This window comes from Chrysemys picta, chromosome 3 (genome assembly GCF_011386835.1).
Source record: "Chrysemys picta bellii isolate R12L10 chromosome 3, ASM1138683v2, whole genome shotgun sequence".
In the NCBI taxonomy this organism is placed as follows: Eukaryota; Metazoa; Chordata; order Testudines; family Emydidae; genus Chrysemys; species Chrysemys picta.
The window spans coordinates 150,580,520-150,598,268 of NC_088793.1; the positions used below are offsets into that span (position 1 = coordinate 150,580,520).

Genomic DNA, 17,749 nt, shown 5'->3' on the forward strand with positions numbered 1-17,749 from the left:
CAGAATGCAGGCCACACTAACGGGATGGGGGACTCTATCCTGGGGAGCAGTGATGTTGAAAAGGTTTTGGGAATGGTGAATAATCAGCTGAACATGAGGTGCCAGTGTGATGCTGTGGCCAAAAGAGCTCATGAAATCCTAGAATGCATAAACAGGGGAATCTCAAGTAGGAGTATGGAGGTTAATTTACACCGTATTGGGCATTGGTATGACCACTGCTGGAATAGTGTGTCCACAAGTCAAGAAGGATGTTGATAAATTGGAAAGGGTTCAGAGAAGAGCCCCGAGAATGATTAAAGGATTAGAAAACATGCCTTATGGTGACAGATGCAAAGAGCTCCATCTATTTAGCTTAACAAAGAGAAGGGTAAGTGGTGACTTTTGACTTACAGTCTGCATGGGGAAAATATTTAATAATGGGTTCTTCAGTCAAGCAGAGAGAGGTGTAACATGACCCAATGGCTGGAAGTTGAAACTAGACAAACTCAGACTGGAAATAAGGTATAATTACTTTCAGTGTTAAAATTTTTACTATCGGACCAATTTGCCAAGGGTTGTGGTGGATTCTCCATCACTGGCAATTTTTTAACTCAAGACTGGATGTTTTTCTAAAAGATGGGATCTAGGAATTATTTTGGGGAAGTTCTATGACCTGTGTTATACGGGAGGTCAGAATAAATTATCACAATGGTCCCTTCTGGCCTTGGAATCTAGAGGTAACTACGCTGCAATTAGAAATCGTGGAAATCATAGAATCACAGAACTGGAAGGAACCTCGAGAAGTCATCTAGTCCAGTCCCCTGCACTCAAGGCAGAAATAAGTATTAGACACCTGCAGCTGGCCCATGCCAGGTGACTCAGGCTTGCAAGGCTCAGGCTAAGGGGTTCTTTAACTGCAGTATAGATGTTTGGGCTCAGGCTGCAGCCCGAGCTCTGGGACCCTCCCACCTCACAGGGTCCTAGAGCCTGGGCTCTAGCCTGAGCCCAAACGTCTACACTGCAATTAACCAGCCCCTTAGCCCAAGTCCCCTGAGCCTTCTGACACGGAACTTACTGAACCCTAATTCACATCTTGCTTTGCTTTCCTGCAATCATAGCTATGCCAGTAATTTTGTGCCCCCCAATCATCATAATATTGGCCATGCAAATGTACCTTTAATAAAAGGAGAAACGCTCTGACACTGCTCAGTCCAAAATTCTGCATTAAGTCAAAAAAAAAAAACACCTTAAAATACAGCAGAATTAGGACATTAAAAAAAACCCACACAAATAATTATAAAACCTTCCCCATGATTAATAATGACCAGAAGGACACCCCAAATTCATCCTGATTCTCCTGGGGCTTCTCCACACCATCAGGCCTCAGTCCCCAGCCAGGCTTTAGATGGGACATCTCTTCTGTCATTCTACTCTCATTCATAAAAGGAGAATGGGCAGCAGATTTGGATTTGACTGGTATTTCTGTGCTTCAAACAGAATGTAACGTTACAAGACATTAGGTTCCTAAGAGGAGCCAGTTTAAACTAACTGGTTTTGGTCAGTCAGGTTAAAACAAATGTTAAAGGTGGTTTTTTTTTTGTTTTTGTTTTTAATTGTTAGCACATACTAAGCTCACCTGCCAAACTGCTTTGGTTTCTATTTAACGGTGGTCCACCCATGTTTTGTAAGTAGAAGAACTACACTGACGTGGTCTATCTACCTACAGTACTAATATGCCTCCCACATTGTCATAACATCTGAGCACCTCACAATCTTTAATGCATTTACTCTCACAAGCCCCAGTGAAGTGCAGAAATGCTGTTGTCTCCATTTTACAGATGGTGAACTGAGGCAGCATGTGGCAGAGCAAGAGCTTGAAGAACTTAGAAATCCCAAGTTCTCAGGTACCACCCAAACCACCAGACCACTCTAAGCCTTGAGGAATGTGTGTGGGGTAGGGAAAAGACAGAGACCTGCAATAGAGTGCCCACTGCCACTGGCTTCATTGTGAAAAAACAAAAAAGCACTCTAAAATCTGAGTCTACCCATGGGACTGCCATTATAAAAACATTCCAGCTAGCATGGTTGTACCCCTCAGGGAAGCCAGGGCATAAGCCTTAAAAGCACTAGAGTCTAAAACCCTGTTTTACAAAAAAATACCTTGCTAGGAAATCATTTTTAAAAGACAAGTTAGTTTTGCCTGGAGTGTAGCTAAGCACAATGAGGCTAAAATGGCTTTGGGGGAACAGAGGCACTCCGGTTGGCTTGGAAAGGATGTATAATAAACTACGGGAGTAGGCAAATGTGCTCTGAGCAGGTAGTTTGGTTTTAAGTCAGAGTTCAGAGCACCTAAAGTGTCCAAACTTCTCTGCTCGGTTGGGATGACTGAGCACCTGTAGAATTTTCCATCTAGATTCTAGAATGAGGCTACACTGCCATCCTGTGGATTATTCAGACACAAGAGCATACAGCGGTTCTCAGCCTTTTCAGATTCAAAGCGCATTAAAAGGAAATCAGAGTGTCCAGGAAGAAGCCAGTAAAGTCATGTGGGTGTCTTTTCTTTTTCTCAGCTTGTAGAAAAGCAAACTATTATATTATTACTGCTATAATTCCGGATTTTCAGAGTCAGCATTTCTGATGGCAATGCATTTTCAGTACTAAGCAGAGCAGTAAAAACGATTCCCCGTCTGCATGACATGTAGACAGATAGATTTGGGTCTGAAAAATGACGAAGATCAAAGAGGGCTGAAAGATACAAGGTAAAGCTGGAAATCTAGAATGACCCCTAGGCAACTCCTTTGACATTCAGTGACCGATAGCCCTGACATGGGATTTAGAGTATTAATATATTGGCACATACACCAAGGACAAGATTTCAGAGCCACTGGCTAGACAATGGCTAGACAGGGGGCCACGGGCATTTATTAATATTATATAAATGAGCGAATCCATGTAACCCCATGTGCTTTTCAGTGTTACCATTCTCTTCCTTCCATTCCCTTCATTTCTGTGGAGCATCCATTTGTTGCAGCTTGCCTTAATTAGGCTTAATTAATTCAGGATAAAGTCTATCTTTTACTAAGTATTGGTACAGCACCCAGCACAAAGGGGGTCTGGACCTCAGTGGAGCTTTTGGGCACTAACACAATATAAATAATCATTGGAATGCAGAGGAAGTCACGATAATTTTTACACACCAGCTCCAAAATGTTTCGTTAAAATCTGGCTCCAAAAAAATCTCTCCCTGATTCCCTGCTACCCTAGCCCCTCATTTTCCCCCATTTCCTCATTAGTCCCATATTCACTCCACCCACAGCCCAGATACGCCACAGTATAGGGCTTAGAGATCAAACTCACTTCACCAATACCAAACCAGATGGGTCCTTGACTGCTACGCAGATCAGCAGGCCCTTCACAAAGCTCAGCTTGGGAGTCAGGCAGAAGCTCACGAGAGACAAATGGACTTGGAATCTGCATGTAGTTTGCTTCTATTTGAACACCGGTGGCTGAGAAAGCCAGTGTCTCACAGGGAGGGAGCAGGGTGTGTTCCTGTGATTATTCATTCCCATTCCATCCATGTTCCACCCAGGTTACCCACAACAAGCAGCAGAGTTCTCCTACCGATGGTGGTTATCGCAGAGATGGAGAAGAAGAAAGAGCCGACAAAGTCCCATCTCCCCAGACTGGTGGTGTTTCCCTGGAGGGTGAGGCCGCTCTTATAGGCCTTGATGATACCCTGCAAAGAGATGGCAGTGAATACAGGTGAGATCATCAGCCCACAAGGAGGCAACTCGAGCTGTTCTTTGTGTAATTGGCCTTTGCAGTCCTGTGTGATGATAATTTAAATTATAACCCACACTCCTCCTGCTGCTTCTCTCTTAGATGTCGTCAGCTGTGTGAAGTTAGGAGATCCAAGGGCTGAGCGGTCAGGGAGGCTAAGGCCATCACCTATTTATCTTCTGGTAAACCCTGACAACTGGCTCTGTGCTGTAAAAGCTGCAGGAGACAGTCCCCGTCCCAAAAAGCTTGCAATCTAAGGACTGGGTTCTCCTGGTACGTTGAATAATACCTTAGGCCATGCCTACACTTATGGGCGCGATAGCAGCATAGCTACAGCACGGTAACCCTGCTATTGTAATCCCATGAAGAAGATGCAGATGACAGTGTTGGAAGTGGTTTTCCTGTTACTGTAGGAACTCCACCTCACTGAGTGATGGTAGCTAGGTCGACAGACACGCGTATCCATTGACCTAGATGCATTTACAGCAGGGGTTAGGTCAGCATAGCCATGGCATAGCAGAGAGGTGGGTTTTTCACACCCCTGAGTCACCTAAGTTTATAGTGTAGACCAGGCCTAACAGAAACTATGCTGACTGCAAGCCAAGGGAACCTACAGAACAAAGGGTCTGGGGAAGGATTTTAGGGCTAGTCACATTCCTTAAATCGGTCACAAGTTACCTAGATTGTGTGGGAGAGAAACAGGAAGATAGGAGGTTCCCAGACAAGAATCCAACAAGGGTTAATCCATGTAATCCTAAAGCAAAAGCTCCTGAAAGGGTTCTGCATAGTGCAGGATCCATGAAGCAATAAGTAAGCCTTTACATGTGGATGATGCATACCACATCCCTTCCCCACACTTGGGAGGAATGCAGGCAGTATACAAAAGCTCTGTATAACTGTGAGAAGGAGATGTACTATATAGCAGGACCAGTCTAATAATACAGGGCAGTCACATCAGAAACCGAGCAATGCGCTGGATGTACAGACGCTGCCCCATCACTGTTGTTAAGCTGGTCATATGCACAGAGACTTGGGGCCTGATTCTGCTCTCACTTACAACAATATAAATCTGGAGTAACTACACTGAAGTCAGTAGAATTACATCAAGTTGGGCCCTCGATGAGTTAACTGTGCTGACACCTGCGTGCCCTGTGTCATACCAATAAAGTTACTGATGTGGAAAAATTGATCTTAAAATAGCACTATCCTTAGTACATACATAAGCCACTTTACAACCTTAACTAATCCTCCTGGCACCCCTGGGAGATGATTTATCCTGCAATGCAAAGCTAAATCAAGAGTACACTAAACCCATCACCTCTGAGCAAAGCCGAGCAGCCATCTAGTAACACAAGCCCCTGCCTTGCTCAGTCACTGTGCTACTGATAATGCTCTCATCCTTCACAATAAGGAGAGTCACTTTCAGCTTGAATTTGCCCCCAAATCTGGGTTTTGTAAAGATAAGCTCTTTTAAACTAATAATCCATCGAGGTACTTCAGGGACCACCAGCACTGTAGGATCCAGGAACCTACCAACAGATTTAATGAGTGGGCGGTAAGGAAGTATTAGTGTCCCATTTTACAGATGAGGAAACTGAGGCAGAGATGGGCTATGACTTGTCCAAGGCCACAAAGGAAATCTGCAGCAGGGCTGTGACGTATACCCTGGTCTCCCGAGTCCCAGTCCAGTGCCTTAACCATGACGTCTTCCTCCCCAACAACAACAGAAATGTTTCTGAATTCTTTTGTAAATGACAAAAAGATTCCTTTTTCTCTCCTCCTCCCAGACAAATAAACATGGCTCAGCATGATGCCATTGAACGAGCACCAAAAAGTGACATTAGGGAGAAAATAAAACATTGGTCACGTGCTGGTCATTTGCATTGTCAGTCTAAGGAGAGAGCAATGCAAAAAAGAAAACAAGGCGAACAGGTGGCGAACAGTAAATTCAGAGCTAAAAACTGCATTGATCTGGGAACTGCTCTTTGTCTACAGTATCAAAGCTAGTGTGTGTGTGGGGGGGTTTCTGTCACTGTAGGAATTCGCCTCCCTGAACAGTAGTAGCTAGGCCAACAGAAGCATTCTTCCATCCACCAGGGGTTAGGTCGGCATAACTATAGCATTTTGCACAACCCTGAGTGCCACAGCTATGTCAACCTAAATTTTAAGTGTAGATTAGTCTTTACTCTGTGAGTAGTCCCATTAATTTTAATGGACAGCTCACAGAATAGATTACTATTCAGCATGCGTAAGGTTGGTAGGCTCTGGCCTTATGAGAAGAAATGGAGAAGACAGGGCACAGTGGGAAAGAATTAACTTTCCCTGTATCAATGTTGGGGTTTATCAGGCTGCAAGGGATCTAGGCTCTAACCTTTAATATGCCCAATGTACAGCCTCTTGAACTGCAGTTAAGGAAGGTGTGGATAAGCAGCATTACTGGCAATGGACTTGTAATGAGGTTAGCACCCACCTCCCCTTCTGATTACAGAATACAGATATGCCCAGACCCCTTTCAGTGGTTCTCAGGCGGGTTTTCAGTGACTCAGCCATCTGGTGTACTGCGATAGGCTCCTGTGGACTGTATACCCCGGAAGGAGTTTGTTCTGGCTAATGTGCAAACAGTGTGACTCAGCTGAGTCACACTGTTTGCACATTAGCCAGAACAAACTCCTTCCGGGGTATACAGTCCACAGGAGCCTATGGCAGTACACCTCTGGTGGTATGTCTCTCTCTAGCCATCCTTGGGCTTTAGTCTTTAAGTAGTCCAGCCCTGGTATGGGGCTGTATCCCCAAGGCTTTCTCCCTGGAGACACTATCTTTCTGTAGCCCTCCACAGGCTTAGTCCTTACTCAGTCCCTAGCAGCCAGCCAGGAGCCTCTTGTTCCCCAGGACCCTGCCAGCAGGCTTAGCTGTCTATAGTCCTTCTACTCTTCCAGACAGAAACACATGCCTTTCTTCTTCTGCTCCATACAACAACTAACTACTGCTCTGTTCTGCAGCTCCTTTTATATGGCCCTCCTGGGCCCTGATTGGCTGCTTCCCCTGCAGCCACTCTAGCCTGCTTGGAGGACCTCTCCACTGCTCCTTTCCTGGGATGGGTGTGGCAGAACCCTGAGGCCTCCAGCAGGGAGCCTTTGGGCCTGGTCCACCCCATTACTGGCCTACTAAGGAACCACAACCACCAAAGCAAGTATTCTCTGCCCCATGATCTGTGAGCTATGAGTTCTAAGTGGCTGATGCTTCTGTAACAATGGAGAAGCCTCTGTCTGACTGTGCCACAAGGCCCTTTGGTGCCAGCTGGCCAAAGGGTCACTACTCTGTGTCAGAATTCCTGAAAGATCTGACAAACTCACTACGCCCAACACATGGCTGTCATAGTCTTTATCTATAAAGAACGTTGTGTGAGATATCAAATGAAAGCTGGTGACACATTGGTCATTAAGATCATGCACAGATGATATTTTAAAAATTATGTGTTATATGTTGCAAGTGTATCAAGGTCTGAGTCACCAGCGGAGACAGGTTTTCTCTCAGACCAGAAGTGTTTGTCCAGCTAGCTAATTGACATGTGAATTAAGCACTGTAAGCCAAACACAATGGGAACTACAGCTGCATTCCAAATCAATATGAGGCGAAATCAACCTGGGGGTCAGCACAGAGGAGAACAGGCAAGTGGGGAGAAGAGTTTTCCCTGGGGTGCACTGCAAGGGGGTGTAATTTAAAGGTTTATTGGACAAAAGGAAGACAAGAGGACTCCCCTTTATTCATCACTGAGGAAACACAAAGGACGGTTTCACATATAACCAGTTGTTCTTACTATCCTTGCTCACTGTCTCCTGAAATCATAACCTTTGTTAATAAACCCATTTGTTGTCACTATAAATAAATGACAGCATTGTGTTGTTAAAAGGGAGCTGAGAGCTGACGCAAGTAAGCTTGTGTGTGTGTGTGTTGTCCTCTGGGGGACAACTTACCTGGTCATTTCTGTAAGTGGCTATGCCAGGGGCTAGATGCCACCGAGGCGGAGGCTGGCAGAGGGGCTCAGGGGTTGCCATTTGTCCGTCACTAGCCTGCACAGAGAGGGCGAGGTCTGCGGGGGCCTGCAGGTAGGTGTTTGTCGGTGGTCTGAGGCTGTTGGTTTCAGAGAGCTGAGCTACAGCAGGCATCAGGCAAAACTGCTTCATGCTAAGGGCAGGTGGTGGTGAGATGCCTCACAGCCCTGAGTCCACCAGAGGAGCATCACAGTCACTCTTCAAGCTGTGAAGTTTCCTCTTAGTATCAGCCTAGCCCAGAACACTTACGGTTTCCAGAGGCTTTTTTTGCTCAACTAAACTAAAAAAAAAAATATAACAACTTCTCTGTATGTTGCACACCTGGTTCCTGTTCTCTGTTAAACCTCACTTTGGTGTAAGTTCAGCTGTGGTCAAAATTGCACATGACACCAAGTTTTGAAAGCAGTAAACACTCAGGTGGACAGAACCACCCTGTAAAGAGCCCTGACGAGACGAGAGCAGAGAAGGCTGCAAGCAACAAAGGGAAACTCAACACTAATAAATGGAAAGTGCTTCACTTAGAGAGAGGAAATAAACAGCCCAGACAGGACACGATGAGAACAAGCAGAACGGACAATGATATAATGTTGTCCTTCCATTCTGCAAACACACAGTCCAAAATATCTGCACTGGAGCATGACTTTTCTCCATTCATTTCTGGGGCAGGGGAGTTTCTAACCCAAATCCACCACTCAAAAGTAAGCATTGGGCCTGCTCATGCAAGGTGCCAAGTGCTCCTGCCTCCTGGGAGTTTAGGGTACTCAGCCCCCTTGCACGAGGTGCTCAGCACTATTGAGCATAGGGCCCAGGGTTAGCCACTTCCCTGTTGTGTCTTGTTATCAGAAGCCTCCAGATGACATGCCTCTTCGGTATGCCTCATTGTACCAGACCCAACCTGCTGTGCCATACATGGGATAGACTTGAAAATCCAAAACGTTTCTGATAGACTATTTGATTATTCAAATGGCAGGTGTTTGTGATTGCCCTTAAAACTACAGGAGAAAGTGGTATGCTTACTTTGTAGCCAATGTGTAGGATTCTTGTAGGATAGAGATCAGGATATGGGAAGTTTTCTATCCAGATGCAGCCAGAGTTCATTGTAATAAGTCAATATCTATTTAATGAGATTGATTTATTGTATCTGCATATAAAACATAGGGACAAGGAGAACAGAAATTAGAAATAACCTCACCCCAGTATCCACACACAGACATTCTACAGATTTAAGGAGAAAAGCCCAGAGCTTTGGCTAAGGATTCCTATTGCCCTCACTTAGAACAGGCATTTCTCAGACAGCTTTTTCAAGACCTGACACTTTTAAAATCAACTAATATATATGAGTGTTCCGCCTCCAGTTATTCAGAGTCAAAGGCTGGTCCAAGAACTCAAACTGTGGACATCAGTCAGGCCCAGTCAATACCACCAATCGCTGCAGGGTAAGTTACTTGTAGAACACTTGAAATAAATACAGAGGCAAGGTGGGTGAGGTAATATCTTTTATTGAACCAACTTCTGTTGATGAGAGATGTTAGGGGGCTTATTCCTTTATCCTCTCACTTCCCTGGTCCTTCTTGCATGACCAGAGAGCAACAATACCCAAAGTCCAAAGATGCAAACAATTTGATGTTTATTGGGGGTGAATTTTCATGTGGAATACAGCAGACCTTTATTATATTTTGTTCCAAACAAAACAAAACTAAAAACAAAACCAAAAACATTTTACATAAGTATTCAAAGTACCCTCCATTAAAACTTTAGAAAAACAAAAGTGTGGAAAGACAGGGGGATAGAAGGGGGAATAGATGGAAAGAAACCAATTAAGCCTGTTAGGTTAGTTTAAAGTACAGGCTACCAGCAGCAAAGTAAGTAAACAGAGAAAGAAGAAGGAAAAGAAGAAAAGGATATAGTTAGCTCTGAGCCAAGAGTAGGCTCCCTGGGTTGAAACAACTGGGAACCCTTACCCCTAGGTTTTCATCCTGGCTCTGGGAGAAGAGTGGGGGTTGTTACCTGCTTTTGCAAATCCTGCCATTTTTTACTTTGAAACTTTTTTTTCCCCTCCACTCCCCCAGGACTCAGGCTACGTCTTCACTACCCGCCTGAATTGACGGGTAGAAATCAATCTCTCGGGGATCGAATTATTGCGTCTCATCGGGACGCGACAATCGATCCCCAAATCGACGCGTGTACTCCACCAGCGCAGGTAGGAGTAAGTGCTGTTGACGGGGGAGCCGCGGCAGTCGATTTGCCGCCGTCCTCACAGCGGGGTAAGTCGGCTCAGATACGTCGAATTCAGCTACGCTATTCACATAGCCGAATTTGCGTATCTTAAATCGATCCCCCCCTCCCCCAGTGAAGACGTAGCCCAAGTCCCAGCTCCTGTCTCTGAAGCTGGTCTGTTAACTCTGCTTTTGACTTTAAACCCTGTTGTGCCAAAGTATCTTTAACCACCCCTAACTAATTTACAACCCTTCAGCAGCCCTTGCTGAAACAGCACCAAACTTGAAAGATTACTGGCAGCTTCCCATAATGCTGCCCTTACTTCAAACCTCTCACAAGTGGACTGAAGTGCCTCCTTTCCCTGGAAGGCAGTCAGTCCCAATGGGCAGGGACCTTCTTCCACTACCCATATACCAAAGGAGGGTGGGCTCCTCAGCCACCCCCCATCCCTCTGGGTCCCCTAACACTGCCTCCATTTCCTTTTTAATCTCATCCCAGGCTGACCCCTGCACCTGGTATGGGCCCTGCTTCTTCCTTATTCATTTATCAAAAAAATCCTGTACCCTGGCTTGCCAGAACCCACGACTACCATCACGAGAGTTCGCTATACCCCCTCCAAGCAGCTGCGCGGACTGTTGGGAAGGGGGACTTACAGGCTGCCACTCACCTATCCAATGCGATGCATTCGAATTACGGCACCAAGATGTTAGGGGGCTTATTCCTTTACCCTCTCACTTCCCTGGTCCTTCTCGCATGAACAGAGAGCAACAATACCCGAAGTCCAAAGGTGCAAACAATTTGATGTTTATTGGGGTGAAGCCTTCCTCAGTGTCCCCCTTCCCAGCTCTGACACCAGAGAGCCTTGCCTGTGTCCCTGTTCCCATTCTCCCCCTTAGCGAAACATGATTCCAAATTCCCCCATTCCCTGTTCCCATTCCCCCCGTTACTTCCTGATTAACTGCAGACTATATAGTAAAACTTGAATTTTGCTTAGCTATACCTTAATCAATCATTTTACTGAAATTTAACTAACCAATCCTAACACATTGTAACGTAATTATTTAACCAATTATATCCCACCACCTTAATTGACTTACACCCAATAAAATTAATTATACAGCAGACAGAAACAATTACAGAACCAGACAGAGATTATACAGACAAACAAAAGGGAAGTGGAGACTACAGTGATAGAACAATACAAAAATGAGGATTTTACTTCACAGCTATTGATAAATAAGTTCTTGCTAGACAGGATGCTATCAAACTAAGTTTCCTTTTTCATCTTCTAGGCTCTTCCCTTTCTCTGGAGGTGATAGAAATACAAGTCTGTCCTGATATTTCTAACAGCCCAATAGCACGTTATTTCAATGTAACTAGTTTAAAATGTAAGGATGTAACCATACACTTCCCAGTTTATGGCTGCCTCTGCTACTTACCCAGGGCCGGCTCCAGGCACCAGCCCACCAAGCATGTGCTTGGGGCAGCACCTGGAGGGGGGCGGCGTGGTGCGGCGCTCCGGCCCGAGAGCGGGGCCGCGACTGGGCTCGCCGCCCTCCCCGTGGCGCTCCGGCCGCTGGGGAGAGCGGAGCTGCGGCGGGCTCTCCGCCCTCCCCCCGGCGCTCTGGCCGCCGGGGAGAGCGGAGCCCCGGCCAGGCTCTCCGCCCTCCTCCCGGGGCTCTGGCCGCCAGCGGAGCCGCGGCGGGCTTGCCGCCCTCCCCCCAGCGCTCCGGCCGGTTGGGGAGAGCGGGCCCGTGGCCGGGCTCGGTGCCCTCCCCTGCCGCGCTCCCCGCAGGGGCGGCGGGAGGCTTTTTTGCCTGGGGCAGCAAAAAAGCCAGAGCCGGCCCTGTACTTAGCCAAAGGCCTTAGCCTAAGAACAAGGCCCAGACTGTCACAGTAAAAAAAGGCTCTTACACAGACAGAATCAATATCACTGTCTTTCTTTTATACTTCTATAACTAACTTAGTAATACAAATACACCTACATTCTTAAAGTATTGGCCTTTGCAGACAGGCCTAAATATCTATATCCTAACAAGAAAGACAAACTTTTGAGCCACGCAGAGCTCTTCTTTGAAAGCTTCTCTCTCTCACTGACAGAAGTTGGTCCAATAGAAGATATTACCTCACCCACCTTACGTCTCTCATATCCTGGGAACGGACACGGCTACGACTAAACTGCATGAAATAAAGACACTCAGTCATGAAATTGCTGTGCTTGGACCTGATATTTTGAGAGCTTGTAAAGGTCACATGTGTAAGTCAAAGGACAATATCAATCAAAAGAGGAAGTACAAAGAGAAAACAGAATCTTAGTGGTTAAACCAAAAGACAAAGTCAGATCTAGATTCTGCTCCCGTCTCTGCTGAGCGACTTGCTATGTGATCCCAGGGAAGTCATTTAACTTCTCTGTGCCTCATGTTCCCCACCTGTAGGAGCAGGATAAGAACCTTTCCCTAGCTCCTAGGAGAGCGTTAATGTTTGTAAGTCACTCTAAGCTCCTCAGACAGCTCTGTAGAAGTGCACAGTGGTTATTGTAAGATTCATCCAGTGGGACCTTTTGGATTTCCATGCCCTGATATATCAAAATGTAACTTTATTTAAAAGTTGGCTTTCTCCTCGCCATCTAGCCTCATCTGTTTCTGGGCGGCACCATCTTTTACATACTCTTACAAAACCTACTGCGATGTCCCAATCTGGTTCTCTCGGATGAGGAAGGCGTAGGTGTGGCTTTCACAGTCAAATTGCTTTATCTAAAAGCTGCTTTCTATCTCGTTGACTTCCTGGCCTCACGCACACCATGTTGCCCAGCAGCACAAGCCCTGTGAGGTGAGTGACCCTGGGAAAGGAACTGCATCAATTTCACTCAGCCTTGCAGCCAGAAATTTGCAAAGGGAACTGGTGCCCTTGGCAGCACTGGTGCTCCCTGCAGTCGGCTCATCAAAGCCAACTGTACTTCAAACCTTTATTTCCTGATACCAGTCACTGCCCAGTCTTGTACCTCCTTCCACACATCACGGTCCACAGCATCACCTCCTTTAACTCCAGCCCGCTGGCAGCTCATTGGGGTAGTCCTCAGTGCTCGCTCACTTAAAGAATACTTGGTGGGTACACCCCCATTTCTCTTGCCAATCATCACTAATGAGAACAGCCCCCTGCTGTCTCTTACTGCTTAAGCTTCCAAACAAAGCAGCATTCTGGCCTCCTGTCCCAGCACAGTCACCTTCACTGCTCCAGTCTGACTTTCAGCCTGTCACACTTCTTAGAGTACTTCTACACTGCAGAGGGTACCTGGATCCAGGCTCCCGGGCTTGCCAAGCCACCTGTTAGTGTCCATAGTGCAGAGTCACATACAATCCATACCTGTGTAGCTGTATCCACACTGGCACTGTAGTTACCTGGGTTTGGTGCTGGGATTTTGAGGGGGCCAACGGGGAAGTATCCCAGGGCTTCTTAATTTGAATGTTTAAAGAAATTGTTTTGATGTAGTGTGTTATGGCAGAATTTGTCTATCCTTCCCAGTCCCCCATGTGGATGTGTTCTTAGCCTGCCGACACATTTAGCTGAGGTACTTCCAGCTCTGCACGTTTTTCACTTCCATGCCCTCCAGCCGGTGCCATACCAGGAGTCCAGCACAGGTGGAGGAGCTGTTCCTGCTTGGTGCTGAATTGTTATCACAGCAGGATAAAGATAGAGGGCATGGGAGATGGTGGAGGGCATTTCCACAGCCGTTTCTGACCCTCAGAAGGTGGCAGTGGCTCTTGGAGCTCAAACATGCCGGATGCTGACATGGCAGAGCAGAGACACATGCTGCAGCAGTTGCTATGTATTTCCCATCTGTAGACCAGCAATTCTGGTGTAGGACAACTAGAACAGAGTGGTGGGATCACATCATCATGCAGTTCTGGGGGGACCACCAGTAGCTTCAGAACTCCTGCATGAGGAAGGCCACCTTCATAGAATTGTGTGAGGTGCTTCCCCTGATCCTACAGTGCCAGGACATACAGCTGAGAGAGTCCAGAACAAGACTGCTATAGCCATCCAGATGCTGGCTACCTGAAACTGCAACAGGCTGGTGACTACCTCATTTGGGGTTGGCAAGTCAACTGTTGGTGATGAGGTTTGTGAGGCGGTTTTTGCTGTAGTTTCCCCGTGAGTAGTGGACACGGCTTAGACATCTGAAATAGCAGCTGGTGTTCAGAGAATGGGGTTTGCATGCTGCACTGGGCCACCGATGGCACTCATGTGCCCATAGTTTGCTCTCCACAAGGAGCACATGAAGGTGTCAACTGCAAAGGCTACCGCTCAAGCGTTGTGCTGGGGTAGGTCAACTGCAAAGGCAAGTTCATGAACACCAGTGTGGGATTCACTCACAAGGCGCATGATGCTAGAGTGCTGAGGAGATCTGGCTTTTACCCACTTAGACAAGCAGGGACTGCTCAGCCATCTCCTTTTGCTGTGCTTGGTCCTGCTCCCTCATCCTCCAGTCATGCCAGAGGGAGTATGCGAGCATTCTCTCCTCCTTCATTGCTTTCTCCCTCTTCCTTTCCATATCCTGCTCCTCTTTCCCTCTCTGATTGGCCTGGTCTGTGACCCACGTCCAAAGTCATGATGCATTTCATAGAATCATAGAAATGAAAGGCTGAAGGGACCTCGAGAGTCCAGCCCCCTACACCCTGGCAGGAAAAAGTATACCCAGACCATTCATGTAGTGGGTCTCCCCTGCCCACTTTGCCTTTTCCCAAGCTAGTTCAGGGTCCTCTCCCCAAGAAGCCTGGGTGGCTGCCTCAGTTCAGCAGAGGTGGAAGGTCCTGCCAAGGAACGAAGATATTTTTTGTTCATGGAAAGAAAGAGGAGAATTCCCCCTTTTATGTTCTGTGTCACGGCAAGACAACAGTTTGACACTTTTATCTATTTGGTATGATTTTATTTCACTGCTACACCTCAGTCAGTTCAGAAGCTCCTGCAGGCCAGGTTACCAGCCCACATACACACTATGGTAAGAATTCCAGATTTAATGCATTAAAAAGAAAAGAAAAAAAAGAAAATTTTTTTGGACCTGGTATGTAAGTCTGTGGGGGGTGAGAAGGGACCTGCTACTACTATTGCTTTTAACATTAATCCATGCTAGGGAAACCTTAGAAGTTGTTAATCAGCTGGAGTTCCCTGAATGGAAGAGAGAGAAACTTCTCCAGGCTTGTGGTGGAATTCTCTCTATCTCCGCAAAGGAGAGTTTATATCACCTGCTGACTGAAAAGGAGTGGAGAGGGCTTATAAACGATCAAGGCAGACATTGGAAGTTTGTCCTACCCGGGAATCTCACTGATCGTCTTGAGTTTATCCTGTATGAAAAATTCTCAAGCATCACCAGCCAGGAGCGGGGGAAAATTCAAGTGAACATTAACAGGATGGTGAATCAGGATTTAGAGGCCTGCTAACAGCAGAACTGTTCCCACCACCCTGGCCTGGAAAGTGTGCTGCAAATGGGAGCACTGGAAGGCCAAGTACTGCTGCACTTTTTCAACTTAATACAGCCACTGGGATTTATAATCCAGAATGTCTGGGCCAATGCTGGTATTGCTATAATTCTACAACAATCTACTGGTGTGACAGAATTACTAAGATGCTGACATATGCACTTCTGCTTGCTAAACCTGTAATTCCATCTTTGATATATATTTTAAATAATCAGCATAAATTTAATAAGAATGACTCACTAATTGCATGTTTAATTGTTTTCCCCCTACTTGGGCTCCATCTTGGATCACACATGGTGGTTGGGGGCTTAGGGTGGAGGAAGGGGGCCAGGACAATGGCATGGCTTTTGCCCTCAGCTGAAACTAAGTCCAGCCTCTAACACATAATATCCTTCATAGAAATAATTTTATTGGCCATGACCCAGAAATCCCTCCCATTCATGGTGTAATTTCTCCCCATAATAATAACAAAGATGGCGGCAGCCACTTACCCAGCTGTGGCTCCGGCTCCTACTCTAATGCCACTTCCTCTCTAGGCTGTTTGTTGGGTCAGTCCCCAAACAGGTCTTTGGACTATGGTCCCAAGACATCCCACATTCATGTGGCCTACTTCCAGAACCGTGGTCTGTTCCTGCTCTTCTGCCTCCAGTGCTTTGCCTTCTCCAGTGCTACCCTGGTCCTCTCTGTCTCCAGTATAAAAATCATACCAGCCCTGCTCAAAAGCCTGTCGTGCACAACTGGGGGCTCTGTATACCAGGTGAGGGCGAGCACCTGGTCCAAATCCTTGTAGCAAACAGAGAGTTGCCAGACCCTTTGTATTGCAGGAAGGCCCTCTCTAGGATTTTAATACACTTCCAACACTGTGCAGCCACATGTTGATCCCCACCTCACCCAGCCTCTTCAAGATGTTATCATAACAGTACAGATTTCAGGTGCATCTCCCAAAATCATGTTCTTTTCTGCACTCATACCAGAGGTTAACCAGAAACCTGGTGGGGTCCTCTGTCCAGCAAGCAGCTTGCTGCGATGGCATCTTATAGGGTTGTCTGGCTGAGGTGAGCTGCATATTGCAGAAACAGAGCAGGCTGCATGGAATGAAGAGTTAAACACCGACCAGGTGGATATAAACCAGCAGGTAGCATCTGGTACATAGGAGGCAAGTGGGAAATGAGTTGGTAGAAGGGCTGTAAAATACAGGTCTGGGGAACTGTGGGATGACACAGGAGGACTGTCAAAAGCTGAGTTCCACTACCCAGTGTTAGCTACATCTTCACTGCAAAGTGGGCAGGTCAGAGCCCACCTTAAAGTGAAACCTGGACTCTAACCTATACCTGCAGCAGGACAAGCAAGCCTGGGCTCAAAGCATATATAAACCAACCCAGGGAAAGATTACAGCTGTGGGGAAAGGCTCTGGTAGCAGCAAAAGGCTCCAGCAGCATCACACTGCAGGGAAAGACTCTGGCAGCAGGGAAAGGCTTTGGCGGGGGGGTGCGGAGAGGCAGTGGGGAAAGACTGTGGTGGAAGGGGCAACAGGGGACATTGCTCTCCCTGCTGCCTTCCCCCCCGCCAGAGCCTTTCACTGACATGTATAGCTACACACTTCAGCGTGGATGGAGCTTGCTTTTCATGGCTGCGTGCAGCTACACATACCCTACACACTGCTACCAGCAGCGAGCAGTGTAGACGTAGTCTACGTATTTCTTAGTGCTAACTTCAGCCTAGGTTATCATTTCTGAGCACACGGCAACAGCAATTCTACAGCTCACCCCTTAGTCTCTCTTGTCATTTGTGTGCGCCCCAACCGACAGTTTCCAGCTTCACCACAACTTCCTGTTGCTGGAGCTACAAAGAGTCTTTACACTGCATCTTAGATTCTGTTTTCCCTCTCTCTGAGCCCTTAAGTTCACTCCCAAAGCCAGAATTACTTAGTTGTCACCTAGGGTTCTTCATCTGTAGACCTCAAAATGTGATACAAAGGAGAGTAAGTATAATGATCTCCCTTTTTCATAAATTCATAGAGTTTAAGGCAAGAAGTTGGATCATCTAGTCCAGGCCTGCACAACATGCAGCCCGGGGGCCACATGCGGCCCGCGTGGGCTCATTGTGCGGTCCGCGGGGGTTGAGTAGATGGGCTCACTGTGCGGCCCACGGGCGGAGGGGGGGGTGAGTAGACAAGCGACGGGTGAGGGAGGGGGGCTGAGTAGGTGAGCAAGCGGGCAGTGGCAGGGAATGAGTAGGCGAGCC

The 17,749-nt window shown here is 46.9% G+C and overlaps 1 protein-coding gene across 2 annotated transcripts in view; it reads right to left on the reverse strand.

The window, feature by feature from the left end:
- Positions 1-17,749, reverse strand: part of KCNK17 (potassium two pore domain channel subfamily K member 17) — a 54,570-nt gene that overhangs the window by 22,019 nt on the left and 14,802 nt on the right. The window contains exons 2-3 of one of the 2 annotated variants that reach the window (XM_065589268.1): positions 8,829-8,952; positions 3,601-3,715 (exon numbers count right to left, since the gene is read on the reverse strand). In XM_065589268.1, the coding sequence (XP_065445340.1) occupies positions 3,601-3,715; positions 8,829-8,909 (196 nt within the window). In that variant the 5' untranslated portion in view covers positions 8,910-8,952. The remainder of the gene's footprint in view (positions 1-3,600; positions 3,716-8,828; positions 8,953-17,749) is intronic. The other variant, XM_008175444.4, reaches the window with a different exon arrangement.